We start from the raw sequence: 17,051 nt of genomic DNA, 5'->3' as shown, positions 1-17,051 counted from the left end.
TCTGAAATCCAATAGTAAATCACCATCCCAATAACTGAAAAAGTGTACCAGACATGGCCTAAAGAAAATAATTGAATTTTAACTAAATTAAAATTCTAAGGTCTCATTTACATACTTCTGTTAATTTGAAGTTAAAGAAAATGTTGTCAGGAGGTTATTTTCATGAAAGCTCTGTTGCAAACAATTTTAACTAATTAACATTTAATTGTAGTACTGGAAAATTCTACTTATGTAAGAGAAAAAAATGACAACTCTGCTTTAAGTCCAAGTCTCAACTTAAACCTAGCAATACATTTGTTGCTTACAAATGCTGTAATAAGAACTAGCCATTTAGTTGGGGTGATATCAAGCACTATTTGGAAGACAATACTTCTGCAAGACACTTTGTAAAATGACTACAGCCAAAAATCTTTGTGCTTCATTAACAAAATAGATGGAGGATTTAGAAACTAATCAGGTTCAAAGAATTAAAAGTAATCAATCTATTTAACTAAAAATCTGAAGCATGAGTATTCCGTATTTTCAGCAGAAACAGTGGCACTGGTCACACCTAGAAAACACATAGGCTGAACTGGATAAAACACAACAGGTTATTTCAGATTTAATGCAGCCAAGTTAGGTGTGCCAACACTCTTCTCATTGACCATAGTCTTTGCTATGAGGACTTCATTACATAAACTGCATTCCATACAAAAATAGAATGGTTTTAAAGCCTTGTTGGCTCTACTTTCTACACTCCTATAATGATAACATTTCCTGAAGTCTTGAGTGATAGTATTAAAAAAAAAAAAAAGTTACATCCTTGAAGGATGACAAGAGTCAATTGACATGGGGCATTAAACTGAAGTCAGTCATAATATGGTTAGATTGTTCTCCAATTAATAACACAAACTGTCATGTCTCATTTCCTAACAATTTAGGAGTTCTGCCAGACCACAAAAGGAAAGGCGATATTCAACCCGTCTGTGCCAATTTTTCTGTCTTGCCTGCAGACTACAATAAAGGTCAGTGGTAAAGCTATCAAAAAACGGAAGCCAACTATCCATATATTTTCCCTTCTAACTGGGGAGAAAGCTTTGCCCAAGGGCTTATCTTTCCAAGTATCTGTGCATGTATATACATGTATAAAAACTTCACCAAACAGCTTTAAGTAGCAGCAGGCAATCAAGCAATCTCATGAAGAAAAAACAACTACTGATCTCAACTACACATTTCCAAGAGCTCAGGTTTACACCAAGAACAACGAACATTTCCAGTTCAGCTGCCAGTGCTGAACGAATTTACTGCACTACTAAAGTAATTCACTGTACTTAAAATTAAGCAGCTAAATAAACTTTGAATGTCTGGAGGTCCCCATTTACCATAAATTTTTTTTTCAGTTATCTCTTGTGAGGACAGATACTGGGAAAGAACAGTTGAAATCAGCATGTGGAAAGATAAGGGCTTGCTTGCTCCTTCAGATAACCCTCAGAAATTTTTCTCAAAGTAGGCACATGTGGAAAACAAACAAAACAGTGCAAGCTGCTCATGATAATTTCTAGTATTTTCTGAAAATCTGGTTCATGTATGATTCCGTCTTTAAGACGACTACAAATATCAGTATACAGTTAACTAGACTATATTAGTGTTTTAACAGTTCAGRCCGCAAAGAACACTGAATTGCAAACCTATCTTATTCCTTAAATATCTTTGACTTCTTCAGGACAAAGAACTGTTAGAAATGTTTTACTGAAACACCTTCACATATGCAGGTAAAAACAGGAACAAAACAGCTGTCCATCTTTTTTCCTTCCCCACACTTCATTATCCATGTCTTTATCATTATCCCTATCTTATATCTTTCAAATTTAAAATCAACTTAAATGCTTGTTGGCACGGAAACCTCATTTAAGCACTACATAGAACATCAGTCATTTTTCAGCACCATTGCAAATGTACAAGAAGTCTTTTCCTTAGTAGTGCCTCCATTAATCAAAAAGAACCAGCCACATTGGTTTGCAAAACTTCACTACAAAGGCAGTAATATTTATATATCTTTAATAACACAGCACACAGGTAAGGGGAGGAAACAAACTCTTGGTAATGAGAAGCATCTCATTTAAAGGAAATGACTAATAGCCCGATACCTTTTCCTCTTTTCTCCCTTACCACACAAAATTCTAGTATAATCCTTTTTAAATTACCAAGATTAGAAAATTACATTCTGATCTGCCCAGCAGGGATAAGCATGCAAAAAACCTCAAACAAATCTTGAAACTGGCACCATAAAATATAACAAACTTTCTAAGTACATACTATTATTAGGCGCTCACTCACTACAGAGTAGTTCAGGCATACTACAGTACAGTCTCTGCATACTAAAACCCCTAGGCAAATTAAGAAAACAYTATCACATCGTTGCAATGGCTTCACATTTCCTTGTTTGTATCATCCTTTGTTTATGTGTATTTTTTCTGGCATGCTCTTCAGATCTGTGAGCCAACAGCAGCACTTCACTCTCTCCATCGTGAAACAAATTATTCATGCTACAAACAACAAGAATCACCCGAGGCTTTCAGGAGGCTCTTTTGTGCTGTTCTCTGAAGTTAATATAAATTTACATGTTTCCAGGCAATGCTGTACCACATTCTTCACAGAGCAGGACAYAGAAAATGTTTGTTCCATAATTATTTTTTCCCCTCCGTGCACATGCTTTCATGACTTTTTCTTTCAAGTGACTGTACCACACTCATTCAGGAAACACCCTCACCTCAAAACATTGGCCTTCCTGTAATTCTTTTTCTTCCTATGTATTTACAATGTCAAAGAGTTCTCCAAGTAAACAAACACCAGTTGGAAGTAACCAACATATAATTGTTAAAGGTAAACAACTACTTATTCTACCTACAGACACATTCTCTAAAAACACACACAAAACATTCACTTACGCTTAAAATGCTAACACAAAAATAACCTGGGTAGAATGAAAGATTACTTTCTGCAGGGGAGCATCCACAATCTCAATTACATAAGAAGTTTACAAAAGGTCTTACATTTCTCTTCAGAGTAAAGCACACATTGGTATTGAAAATAAGATAGCTGTCTTACAAAAATCAAATCTGTCTGACAACTGTGATGATGACAGGGAGAAACCATTTAACAGGAAGTTTTAATTTAATAATACATTAGACCTTTACATGTTTCCCAGGCACCTTTTCCTTTCAAAAGTATCTTTTTAAAAACTATTTCAAAATCTACTCCTTCATAACAAACTAGTTTTGTGCACAGGAATCTTCATAGTGGTTTCCAGYGAGATTAAGAATTGCAGTTTTAGCAGAACTTGACACACTGAAAAACTAAAAGCAAGTAGCTGGAGGACAGCAGTACAAGCAAGAGGACAGCAGGACTGAGAATGACTCAGAAGTGGAAGACGACTCCTGCAGTCTAATCACAAGGCACCAAAGACACGGCTTTCATAGAATCAGTAAGGTTGGAAGGGACCTCCGGAAATCATCTAGTCCAACCTCCCTGCTCAGCAGGGTCACCTAGAGCATGGTACACAGGGTTGCATCCAGGCGGGCCTTGAAGATCTCCAGAGAAGGAGACTCCACAACCTCTTTAAACATGGCAAGTGCCAATTACTTCTTTTCTTTCTGAGAAAACAGCAAGCAACCATATTTTATAAAATTCCACTGAAAAGCAGCAGTTTCTTCATATCCTGTTTTTGATCCATACCTGTAAAAGGAGTCTTGACATATCTCGTATGTTTTAAACCCTATCAGATTAGCAGAAGTGTGGATTTAACAAATCTCTTTAAAACCTCAGAATAAATAAGGAGCAACTATCTTTTCTAAGTGGGCTTTTCTATGATGCTCACTGTATCACCTTCTCAAAAAGCAACATCAGATGCTATATGTCACTCCTTAAAACATTCCCTGTAGAATTAAAATGCCCCAAACCTTTATAAACATCCTCAATTTATAGACTGGAAACTACAAGACAGCAGAAAAGGTCGTAACTGTCAGCAGCACAAATCAACTCTGGCTCTCCAATTTAACATTTGAAGGCCTGATGTTTCCAAAGTACATCACATTTTCAAAGCACAACACACTAGAGGTTCAAAACAGAGCTCCCATTAACTTCAATTTCAGCCTCCAGTGTTCACTCTTCTTAGTCATACTCTTAAGGTATCAGATTCAATCTCATCCTCTCATATCAGCTACCAAATAAGGAATACCCATATCTGAGTACTTTGGGTTATCTGATTAACCAACCGCTCACAGAAAATAAAAATTCTCTGGAAAAAAAGGAAAAAAAAAAAAGCAAATCCATTGTCCAAAAGCTGCATTTCCAACCAGCTGATAACYTTGAGAACATTTTCCTCTCATTACTCCTTTTCACAATGCAACCTTCTGCACAAAGCATCAGAGGAAAACAGATTTCCTACTCATTTTAGTTCATGCCCAGAGTCGCCTTTGCCTGTGGAAGAAGTTCTTGAAGGACACAGAACAAATACACTATTACAGCTCCATAACTGAAAACTGGATCATCAGGCATTACATACATAGGGCATTAAGACTACATATAAAGCAAGCTTTATTTGAAATTTTTATCTTTTTAAAGACTCTGCAATACTTCTGAACTTTTAAAAAGCACCTTAAAACTGACACAGTATCAAAAGGTCATTCCTCTGAACATACTAGTATCAGTCTCCCAAGTTTCACCGGATCTCAGAAGGAATTTAAAAAATTCTCAATAGCCAGGATAGCGAATTTACCTTATCCTGAAAACCATATACCAAAGACAACATGTGGCTGAGATATCACAAGTTGCATGGAAAAATAGTGCTGGCAGAGGGCTGTTCTGCCATTCAGAGACCTGGACAGGCCAGAGAGTCRGGCAGAGAGGAACCTCTTCAGGTTCAACAAGGGCAAGTGCAGAGTCCTGCACCTAGGGAGGAATAACTCCATCTACTAGTACAAGCTGGGGGCTGCTCTGCCRGAGAGCAGCTCTGCAGAGAAGGACCTGGGAGTGCTGCTGGATGACAAGTTGACCATGAGCCAGCAMTGTGCCCTTGTGGCCAAGGAGGCCAATGGCATCCTGGGCTGCATTGGGAAGAGTGTTGCCAGCAGGTGGAGGGAGGTGATCTCCCCTCAGCCCTGGTGAGGCCTCATCTCGAGTACTGCATCCAGTTCTGGGCTCCCCAGTCCAAGAGAGACATGGAGCTACTGGAGAGAGTCCAGCGTAGGGCTACAAAGATGATCAGAGGGCTGGAGCACCTGCCCTGTGAGGGATGGCTGTGAGAGCTGGGCCTGKGGAAGAGAAGACTGAGGGGGGATATTATCAATATGTACAAGTACCTAAAGGGAGGGTGTCAAGGGGATGGGGACAAACTCTTTTCAGCTGTCTCATGTGACAGGACAAGAGGCAGTGGGCAGAATTTGAAGCACAGGAAGTTCTGCCTGACCGTGAGGRGGRATTTCTTCCCTGTGAGAGTGACGGAGCACTGGACCAGGTTGCCCAGAGAGGTGGTGGAGTCTCCTCCTCCGGAGATCTTCAAGGCCCACCTGAATGCAACCCTGTCTACCATGTTCTAGGTGACCCTGCTTGAGCAGAGGGGTTGGCGTAGATGATCTCCAGAGGTCCCTTCCAWCCTTACTGATTCTATTATTCTATGAAATTCACAGGTGACAACTGACATGACACTGCTTTGCAGAGTCATACACAGAGTTGCACATACACAACTGGTCCCAAAGGACACTCATCAATGCCAGACTGAGAAACTGTATTTTTCAAAATTGAACCAACCGGTCCTTTCTACTTCATCGTTATACATATTTCTTCCTGTCTATCAATGTGAATCCCAAAGAATATTCAGAATCAGAATTTGGACAAAGTCAGAAGAGTATTTTAGCCTAAATACATGATACTGTTGCAAGAAAAAGGAGATTTTTCACTTCGTACTTAGTTGTTAGAACTTTTGACATTTTACTGGAATAAGTGGACATTAACAAAAACAGTACTGCAAACTTCACTTCTTATAGCGTCAGGCTTTCATTTAGGCCAACAGTACCAGTAGTTTTCAGAAGAGAGAAGAAACATAGAATACTCAAATTGAAGTGGCTACCTAAAAAATTCTGTATTTTACTGGCTACTGTATTATACTGTTTCATTCCTGTTTTACAGCTATATATCCTGAATATTAATTTTGCTATTTGAAATCACAGAACAGCTCATTTCTTTACATCAGTCTCCTAGAAAAAACAGATCATGCTGCAACAATATGGCATATATGTATATATTTAATAAACACCACAGAAAGGCTCTCCTCCCAACACTCAACCAAAATCCATGACCCCACAATTATTTCCTTATTCAAAGTTCTAAACTGCAACCCTTGGCCATCTTCCACTTTTAATATTCACTGCAGCTTGTTTTATTCTTGTCACCAAATAATTAATTCCCCCAAAGTCAAATTCATTTGGGAAAAGAGTGAAGAGAAAACTCTCCAGAGACACAGGTCAGTAACTGTGTATCTTAATTGCATGAGGAACCATTTAGTGGAATCTGTTTTCATTCATTAACTTAAAGCACTAGTTTGAGAACCAGCAGGATGAAAGTATCTTGGTGATACTGAAGTTCTGAAACTACATTAAACATTCCCTACAGGGTTGAAATTGAATGATTCATTTCTTGCTAAACGGCCAACAGTCAAACATTTTCTAGACTTCTTGATCTTCTGCCAAAAGGTCTATTCTATTCAAAGGATTTATGACAGTAAATCTAGTAAAGAATGGCTCAGGTTAGAGAGAGAACAGGCCAGAAAAATGCCACAGCATGTGGTATTTTTGCCTAACACTGTGACAAGAAAAAAGTCACCTAGCTCTTCATAGAAAAATCAAGAGTGTCACAGAGGAAATGTTTTTATGCCCTATTTGGCAGGATGCAATTTTTAAGCCTTATAACCTTTTAGAAGGCCAGGTGCACCTGCTAGATTTTCRTTAACAATCTTTCATCTTTATGCAGCTTACAGTATGGTAATGGGACTCATTCATAATCACTGGCTGGTGCTTAAATAACTTCCCAGAAAAGGGAACAGATCTGAAAGCAATGAACATTATTACACTACCTGTTGTTAGTCTTTGGTATCCCTAACCATAATAGTTTGTTCTGTCAATAGATGCTGACATGAAGAAATCCAATCATGTTTCAGGGAACTGAAGGGTGCTGTAGCCTCTATTCTGGTAACATACAGAGAAGGATGTTAAAAAGAAAAAAAAATAAAAAAAATAAAAAAAGGAAAATTGACTGCACTATTAGCCCTCAGTCTTGTGTCTGTTCCCAGTCTCCTTTTTACTAAACAGCATTTTTTCCTATCTGTATACACGCAAATCATATTCCTCCTCTTAAACTGATGTTTTTAATATCTTTGAGCTTTCCGTGCAGTGCAAGTGCAAGTGCAAGTGCAAGTGCAAGTGCAAGTGCAAGGTGCCCAGTATGGTGAACCTAGGGAGGTGTCAGCACAGTGGCAGCATGTAGTTACCTTCAAAGTGAAGATAAAATCCAATATAATCAGAGTCTGTCGACGTCAGTGAAAAGTAGCAGTCGTCACTGAAAACTTTTTTTAAAAGATGTATGATAGTCTGGTTATGAGGAATTTTACTACATAAACATACTAGAAAAAAGGGGAAACAACCCTAATTAAAGAGATCAATTCAGCACTGTAATTGCGATAGCAAAGAAAATGACTGCTGAGTGTCAGAAGAATTACTGGAAATTAATGTGATTTAAKTGGCTAATTCAAAGACAATCGAGAAACTGACTGCAATGACTGAGCAGCAGCAGTAGTCATTTCAGCCTATACCTTTTTGCATTTAAACACTTAGAAGAAAGAAAAATTCATAAACTCCTAWGTGATTTGCATGCCAACTTCCATTTTCACAAAAGTTTTAGGCAGTTAGTGTCACTCCAGACACCAAAATGTAAAATCTTCATGACACTTCTCCAACCTGTCCTTCACATGAAAAAAGTCTGTATTTCTTCCAAACTGTTCCTAAGTTACACACATTCTCCCTCAATATACAGGCATTCTCTCTTAAGCACAGATGCTACTGAATAATTTGACAGATAAGCCTTCTTGAGACTCTCAAATTCCGCTGCCTTGTACACCTACCTGTCAGGGCAAACCATAAAATAACACTGGTCGCTACTCTGCACCACGTCCTTTATTTCCAAAAATCAAGTCGCTGTAACTCTAACCTGAAACATGAGAAATCCAGGCTCAAGCCCTTTTCCTAATTTTGAACAGCAATTTTGAACTGAAGAGACACAACAACCAGCTTAGTACTACAAAGATTTTGCTATAATGTATGTTGAAGGCTCTCATTCTCTTTTGAAATCATTCCACTTAAGTAAATAAAATCAGAAACAATTTACTTTGCAATAGCAAAGTCTCCTAACCTGTGTATCACAGGGTCATTATCATCTTTTTCTATCTAATGAGCTTAACACTGGATACAYGGTAAAAAATCTAAACATGAGAGTTTCAGGCACAGAATTCAAGATCACCCTATGAATAAAGGGTTCATAGAAGTCATCTAGAAGTTGATGAAACTGGAATCAAATCCAATACAACCATGCAGATGAGATTTTGAACTAAGGCTCCAATATTCAAAACAAACATTTTAACTACAAGACTATTAAGGCAGCTGCATTTCATCTACTGATTTTTTTTCCCCACTAAGCCCTTACTTCCCAAGGAATAAACACTATTCTAGTTCAAGTGCYGGCTTCAAGAAAACATATTCCACTGTATTTAACCACCTCTCAAGAACAGGGCACTCCCTCACTGTTTCCCATTTTGCGCTCTGCTTGCTCACTTTGATGAAGTCTATTCAGAAGAATGAGACATCCGTATCACTTTTATCTAGGCTATGAATTTTAGGATACAGCAAGTACATCAGTGATAGAAATGCTGAGTTGAAATCTCTTTTCTGGTTTTAATTGGTGGGGCTAACTTGGACCTCAGGCACGTGAATCAGCTGGCATGGTAACTTGCTGATAGTAAGTGTCCTACATTCTCTCAGCTTGCAGAACAGGGGCATGGAAATGCAATTTCATTTGCCATACGGTGAAATAGGATGAGACTAAGTTGAATTACTCTGTATATAATTGGAGGCTAAGCAGACATCAGTTACCACAACTCAGCTGATAGGCTAAAATTTAATAGCGTGCCCAAAATCTACTGCCACCTCAACATGACCAAGTTATCCTGAAAATACTGATTTGGTGCCTTAACACTCGTAGCTCCTCATTTTCCTTCCTTGTTTGTCTGAAACCTGCATTTGCTAACCTTCAGAGCAAGACATTTATTTACTCTGCTTTTTTGCTTTTGATAAGTATTTGCCTGTGAAYCAGTTAGGATTATGGGCAGAGGAAAACATATATGGACAGACATCTATCGATTTTTCATGTTTTCCTGTCTACTTACTCTTTTAACTTCCTRTATATGCAACCAGAAATTTAACTTTTTCAAAATAGTGAAACTTTAACTACTCATGACTATTTTAAGTCACTACTTTAAGTACTCTYTGCTTGCACCATCCATTGTTATAGTCTGTAAATTTTGTAAGTTTTGAACCTTTTTTCTTACTAAAATAGAAAATGAAACATTATATTCTTTTTCTTTATGCTATGTAGCATTTTATAATTGAAGTATAATAAAAYTGTACCAGGCTTATGAAGAGAATTATTTTAGATGATACTTTGAATACACACTATCATAATGTAACCTAGCACAAATTTTATTTTCAYTTTAGTGCAACAGAAAATTTGAACCATTAGTGAACACCATCTAAGACTCCTTTCTCAAAGTAAAATCAACATTTTCACACTTTAAGCATGCAAAACATTACCTGATCAGCTGTTGTGACATCAGAAAGTACAGCATCGGGGAGTCTCCTGGGTGGATTTACTGTTATCTAAAAGCAAAAAAAGTAGTATTAATATTTCACTGTAAAAATCTCTTATCTGTAYCCATGCTAGAATCATTGTAAGGCATGTCTGAAGAGAAGTATTTCCAAAGCTATTAGGGTTTCCYTTCCCACCCTTCATGTTTAGAGACAAATAGGAAAAAAAAATCGGTATATCAGAAGAGTATCTTCTCAAGTTCTTCTCTGTAGAAGACAGTGATCCTGAGGCATCAGATCTGCCTTACAGTTACAAGATCAATTTCTTGCAAATTATCYTAAAAAGCCCAGTAAGGAATTATTTACCTCCAAAAATTAGATCTTCAATAAAACCAATGCTTTYTACCTAGTGCCAATTTCAGCTTACATAAACCGACATTAAGAGTTTTGGAAGACAGAAGTGAAAATTAAGCTTTTAAAATAATGCTTTGAAAAGCACAATGGAATAAAAAATTTACTACTTCACTTTTGAACTACATCACTTTTGGGCTTATAATAGCTTCCAGTGGGTTTTTTTTCCCCCACTCTTTCAGAGTTTCCAAAAAAGAAAACCCACAAAACAAACAAAGAGAAACTCACTTAAACTAAAATGAGAAGAAGCTACTTGACTAAGGATGGTAGTTTGTGTAAGTTTTTTCTAGAATAAAAGAGAAATCAACAGAAATTGAGGGCTGAACATTTTCACATCTAAAACCAGTAAAAACCTCTTTTCTATTTATTAGAGCAAATCTACCACTTGGCTGGAAGGCTCAATAACATCACTCTTGCCACCTTTTCACCTTGGAGCACAACAGCAGCCCTATGCATTAACTCATGCCTAGGCTGTGCAGTCAGTAGTAACAAAACTTAGCAGGCTTGATAACACTACTACCACCTAAAAGGCTTTCAAAGCACAAAATGGCTTCCCATGGCTTTCCAGTCAATTTAAAGAAACTCAGCCTGGCCTACTGAGCCCTAAAGAGACTGAAACTAGTAGACTTATGAATAAATTATGGAAACCCCTTTGTCAGAGGGCATCCAACTCAGAGGAGAAACATAATTTACAAAATGTGTTGCTCACGATAGACCTTAACTTGGAAATGTGTTCACCTTAGTTCTCAAATGTAATGAACCTGTAAAATCACAAAAAGATGTACTGTAAAATATGCCTGCTCAGTTTGGGATTTCTTTTGGCAGAACATGAAGAATTTTTATTGGGWAAGTCTGTGAAGACAAAGTAGGAAAATCTATTGTTTGGAACTGGCTACTTGCTGCAGAAAGGCTGCTGAATTTGCTACCCTTGCCTTACCTTAACTAGATTGTATAATTTGTTTTCTTCTTTTACAAGAGGTACTGTTGCTTGAAACRTGCATTCTTTACATACTGAAGTGTACAATAAAGCAATTTATATAGTATTCTCATCATTCACCAAAAACAGAATGAAGACACTACGGTTGCCATAAATACAGCATTTCACAGAAAAGTCCCAAGGCACCACACTGGACTCTGACACCATTGTTATAGATTAAAAACATTTCACTCAATCACTATTTTTACATGCGCTATTATAAAGCTGATTACAGAAGAATTAAAGGTTCCRTCATAAAGAACACCATATTCCATCCGCAAGAATATTCTGTGAATTTATTTTTATACTGGACAGAAGCTTCTCCCATTTCCCTTTGAAGCAGCATGCATCTCAAGATTTGACCTGTGAAATTACACATGGGAAAACYTTCATATAATTGGTACATATTAAGTAGAAAAAAGCTTACAAATTTATAAATGTTAGTATAAATTAAAATATTGAGCTTACAATACCCCAGGTCCAGCTGACTATTTGATGGAGTAGTGCCTCAAGGCTGTAGTCTAGAACAACGTTCCATCATACCTGGCCCTGCCCTTATAACCATTCTCTCCTTAAATACTATGTTTATAYGAAGTAGCTGACTAGCTACTTCATGCATTTGGACATACACACCATGCATTCATGTGACACTGCTTGTCACCTGCTAACTCTCTCCCAAGATGCTGCAGAGAGCGTCTTATTTCCACTCCAGGGGAAATAAGAACAATAATGTTATTTTGAGCATTTTCTCCTCTTGCTTTCCAAACCTCATGCAAAAATCTTAGATTTATAAAGAGCTACACCTAGAGGTTTTTCCAGAACTTGCAAGCTCAAACCTAACGCCATTTATCAGAGCATGCCTCAGCAAACAAAGCTTTTTACAAGAGCAACTATCTTTTAATAACAAACATATAGTCACATCTACTAGCTCAGTATTAACGCTTGAAAAACAGTTTAATAATCAATATTAAATATTAACATATCCTCCATACATGTACACCCAGAATCATCACTAGGTATCAGTTATTCTTCAGCATGAATAGCAGTGCCCTCCCTTGCACGCATGCACACGTGCRCRTGCACACACACACAAAAAATGTTCTGAAGTGGAGCAGTAAAATACACTGTAACGCTAAACTGAGGAAACACAGATCGTGTATTACCAAGTGGGGCTGTAAGCCTTGAAGTGAAAGTGGAAATGCAATCATGATAGGAAAGTTGAAACAGGTTTAAGCCAGAAAAACAGACTCTGCCATGAGCCCAGTTGGCACAATCCAACAGCCCAAGAGAAGGCCCCTAAAGTCTCTATGCTCTTATCCTTCTTCCTGTCATTCCCCTCCCTGCTTACGCTTAAACAACAGCAGACAAAAAAATCTGCTCTCATAGCTATGCAAAAGAGAAAGTTCCCAGAACGTACTTGATAACACCGACACCTATAAATAAAAGCCATTTCTCTGTTCTTGTTCTGATCCAAAAGGTCTCTTGAAGATCAACCAGCTCAAAAGTAGACTGCAAAAATAAAATCTTTTCCTGGCTAGTTTCTAACAAGAAATTTATAGTTTTCCTCATCAGTTCATTTATGAAGATCTTGATTGGGAGCAATTAAACATAAAATCAAAACAGGCAGTTTCTTTTGCTTGCAAATTTTACACTTGGGCTTCCTAAAACCTAAAGTCAGTATGACTCTTACCAAATTGCACAGTTCAGCTGCTAGCCTCTTCACCCTGACCTACAGCAGCAGGAGTTTAAGGACTTCAGTACAGCTCACAGTATAACCTCAAGAAGGTTTTACTACTTTTACAGAATTAATTGAGACAAATTTAGCTACTTCAGGTTACAGTCTACAAGATGGTCTACTTCAAAAGTCCCTCTTCTATAGGATTTAATTTATATCCTGCAGAGGAGCTTTCTGTCCACAACATTCATTCCAAACATATATGTATCTTTCAATTTTAACTTATTTCTGATATTATTTTCTAATTTCAAGTCTACAGATGACTGTTAGTTAGCTATTTCAGAYCCCTCAGCAGTCATTAAATCATGTCCTTACTTCTTGTGAAAAGAAGTCTTAACTGAYGACTCTGCATTAACATATAGTTGGTTAGAGCATGGTGCTAATAATGACATGGTCGYGKGTYTGATCCCCATATGGGCCACTYGCTTGAGGGYTGGACTAGATGATCTCCAGAGGTCCCTTCCAACCYTACMAATTCTGTGATTCTAAGATAAAAAGGATTAAATACCTTTTGAGAAGCAGATAGCTTTTACCAGATGTAGTGTAGTACAAGATACCAAAATACTGATTTTCAAAGTCTCTCGTTTTTTGGTTTATTCAGCACTAAAACAATCCAACTTAATTTAGATTCTAAACATTTGCAAGATAGTTATTCTGTTTGCATTTAGGACATTTAATATCTGTAATTTCAATTGTTTACATGTAGGAATATCCAATCAGTAGTATGTTCAGCAATTCACTTTCTTAACTGTCAGAACCATTGGTTTTTCAGTCCCGAACAGTACCATTCCCCTCTTCAGACACTTCAATGAACAGAACTAGTCAGACTGAATTTGAGCTTGCACTGCTACACTGTTCAAATGCATAGTTCATCATGTTTCATTGATACAGCATATGTTTTTTTTGTAATATTAAGGTTTTTTTTAAATATCAATAAGCTTGAACTTACCTTGGCTTTTTCTGATGTTCGCTTTCCACCAAATCCTCCAGCTCCGACAAAAAAAAGAGTGAACTGATTATAACACAACAGCTCCTTTCCACAGTACGTATTCACTGAAAGACAACAGAAGAGGAAGGTTGTCTATTCTGTCTTTGATCTTTGTTTCTTTTGTAGATGTACATGATAGATGTATAGAGTATCACTTCAAACATGCCAAAACTCATTTTAACAAGTTACAGAAAAACGGCCACTCTTTCACACTGCACTGTTGCAAGTCAGTGCCTGACTACCTAAGATTGATGGCCCGTTTCAAACGACACTATCCTGAATTTTCTTTATATAAAAGCATTAAAATTCAAAAAAAAGAGCTATCAAAATGCTGATGACATTCAAAGTGTTAAAAATATTTGATAACATAGGGCAGAAATTAATATTTATTTCAGCATTTCACACACCATTAGCAGTTTATTTAAATATGACAGAACTGTGCAATGAAATATGATGTATTAGAAGCTATTAAGAATCCCCAGTGTGTAAAGTACATTACCAACTCATACAAAAAGCTTTACTAGTATCAGGTATGAAAAGAGCTTCAGAGCAAGCTTTAGTTTAAGGTCACATACTACTACTTTGCAAAATAAGTTTTGATTTGCTAAACTTCTTACACTGAATCATTCAGATCCAGCTACTTCCAACTCCTGCCTGCTCCACTGCCTTAAGCCTCAGACTGAAATTTACAATAGCGTTAAAAATGTTCATTTGCAGTTACATAAGAAATTTAAAAAACACTAAGACTCTGGTCAAAAACAGAACTTCCATGTGTGGCAGAAAAAGGCAGGCTTAAGATTAGTCAAAACCAGAATAAAAATACAACTAAAAGGAACAAAGGGATAGAGTAGAGAAAACATCTTTTAAAAAAATTTTATCCATATATTGGTGGTGAGGGAGACAAGAACATTTCATTAATCAACTCTTACAACCTAATATTCCAAACAGCTTTGGTATATCATGCCTAAAGATACCAAAATTCAGCAAGCAATGACTAAAGGACTCTGAGACATTCAGATTCTTCAACTTGGACAGAAGAAATTTTTTTATTTAAAATATGTAAACGTATATTATAGTTATATTTTAATAAATACTTATATTGGGTGTGTGTACATATGTGTGTATATGTACACATACACACACATATATGCGCATACATATATGTGTGTGTGATATATGTATGTGTGTATGTATGTATATATATATAATGTGTATATATATGTATGTATAAAAATAAATAAAATCCAGGACAGGCTGTTACAGAGGGCTGTTTCACCAATGAGACTAATAGCACAGCATACACATATGACTAACCTTTTCAAGCTCTCCCTTACACACACACACACACCCCCTTGTTCAAGGCTGGCAGAATCTAAAATGGCTTCCTTCAGACAGGACCAAGTACTAGTAATGCATAAGTTTGTTCAGTTTCCATAATGCAGTATTTCACCTACATAGGTAGAAACCAAATTTCCTCTGAAATCTTTCCAAAAACAGTATTCTTGATTTCAGGACCTTAACTGCCCAAGAACAATGACTTTATACGTTACACAGCTATTGCAAATTAGCTCATTTCTCAGCTCTCATTGAGATTTAACAAGGTCTTTACTGTGGAAAGGCTGGCAGTCATTGTTAGAGCTAGCTAAACGTTAAGTCTGTCAAATTTAACTGTACTCCCTTAAAAAAAATACATATATATATATATATATATATATATATATATATATATATACATACATACATACACACACACATAAGCCTTCTTACCATCTATGAGCAAGACTGCTCCTGAACCTTTGTCAAGTACATCGGCAACTGTTGCAACTGAAGTTAACTGCCCTGTAAGAGAGAAAGAACACAGGCAATGTTTTAAGGTTTTGTTTCAACAATGAACTGTGCAGCTCTTTGCATTTCTTAATAACAACAATACTAATAATGCGAGTCTGGGAATCTTTGCAAATCTTGGTTTAGTGTAAGATTACATGGGAATTTATTACAAAATTAATGAAGTTTAACATAGATGAGCTTTGGGGAGTTTGGGGGAGGTGTTATTTATTGGTTTTAATAGAACCTTGCTAGTTTGTTTATTCAGAGCTAGCAACAAATTACTTTCACATACGTGACTAACTCTAAAGATAGGAACTATCACAAAGAGTGTCCCCCAACTTCAAGAGAGTTGGGATGATTAAAGTTCTTCAGAGGGGACGCTCAACTCAGGGGCTGGTACTGACTGATTTATTAAGTTTTTTTCGTTTGTTTGTTTTCCCAAATGAGATTATTGTTCTAGAGAGATACGTAAGGATATATATAAACAGCCTATGAAACACAGACATACAGGAAAAAAGGCCTTATTGAGTCCTGGTGATCTATTACCAGACTGTTCTGAAATGAATACAGTATTCACACACACCCTTTTTTGCTTCCATAAAAAAACATGACATTTATCACTGGTTCATTCTTCTTTCCTACACTCTGGGAAAGCTCACTTTTTAAAAACAACTAAAGAAGAAACCTGCACATGCACACTTATCCTGAATGAGTCTAACAACCACCTGTCAAGCGTTGCAGTATGGGAACATACATCCACCTAGGAAAAGAGCTTACGACTGCAGTAAATACTATCTTGAGAATTTTGGAAAAAGAACAAGAAATGTTTTCAAGCCTCCTCATCATGATGTCCATTCCTCCTTAATATATATAATTTAAATCTTACCCTCTTAAGAGGCACAAGAATGCCTGAACACTGTCAAAGTAACTTCAGGTAAACATTACAAAACTATTGATACAACCTTACAGAAATAATTAAAAGTTCTACTAGTTAATATCAAATGATAATAGAATAGCATATAGCTTAAATAATCAGCTTAATAATCAGCTCCTTCTTTTTCAGACCATCTAAAGAGAAAACAATTACAGATTTATTTTTATTATTTCAAAAATTAGTCATGAGCGTACGATTTATACTACTAAAGGGTAATATCTGATCTCGTGGGATTTTCCCACCTCGTGCAAAAACAATGTGCAAAAAAATCCAATTTGAAGCATTACATCCCT

At 36.8% G+C, this 17,051-nt stretch overlaps 1 protein-coding gene across 1 annotated transcript in view; it reads right to left on the bottom strand.

Annotated features, from left to right (window-relative positions):
* The window catches only part of HSD17B4 (hydroxysteroid 17-beta dehydrogenase 4), a 68,624-nt gene that overhangs the window by 25,970 nt on the left and 25,603 nt on the right, over nt 1-17,051 (bottom strand). The window contains exons 15-17 of the mRNA XM_085305403.1: nt 15,765-15,836; nt 13,959-14,062; nt 9,894-9,959 (exon numbers count right to left, since the gene is read on the bottom strand). Coding sequence (XP_085161529.1) covers nt 9,894-9,959; nt 13,959-14,062; nt 15,765-15,836 — 242 coding nt within the window. The remainder of the gene's footprint in view (nt 1-9,893; nt 9,960-13,958; nt 14,063-15,764; nt 15,837-17,051) is intronic.

The sequence above is a fragment of the Rhea americana genome, unplaced genomic scaffold (assembly GCF_003343005.1).
Source record: "Rhea americana isolate MKP2758 unplaced genomic scaffold, rheAme1 scaffold_22, whole genome shotgun sequence".
In the NCBI taxonomy this organism is placed as follows: domain Eukaryota; kingdom Metazoa; phylum Chordata; class Aves; order Rheiformes; family Rheidae; genus Rhea; species Rhea americana.
The sequence above is the reverse complement of the archived record's forward strand: the minus strand, read 5'-3'. Positions and strand labels throughout refer to the sequence as shown.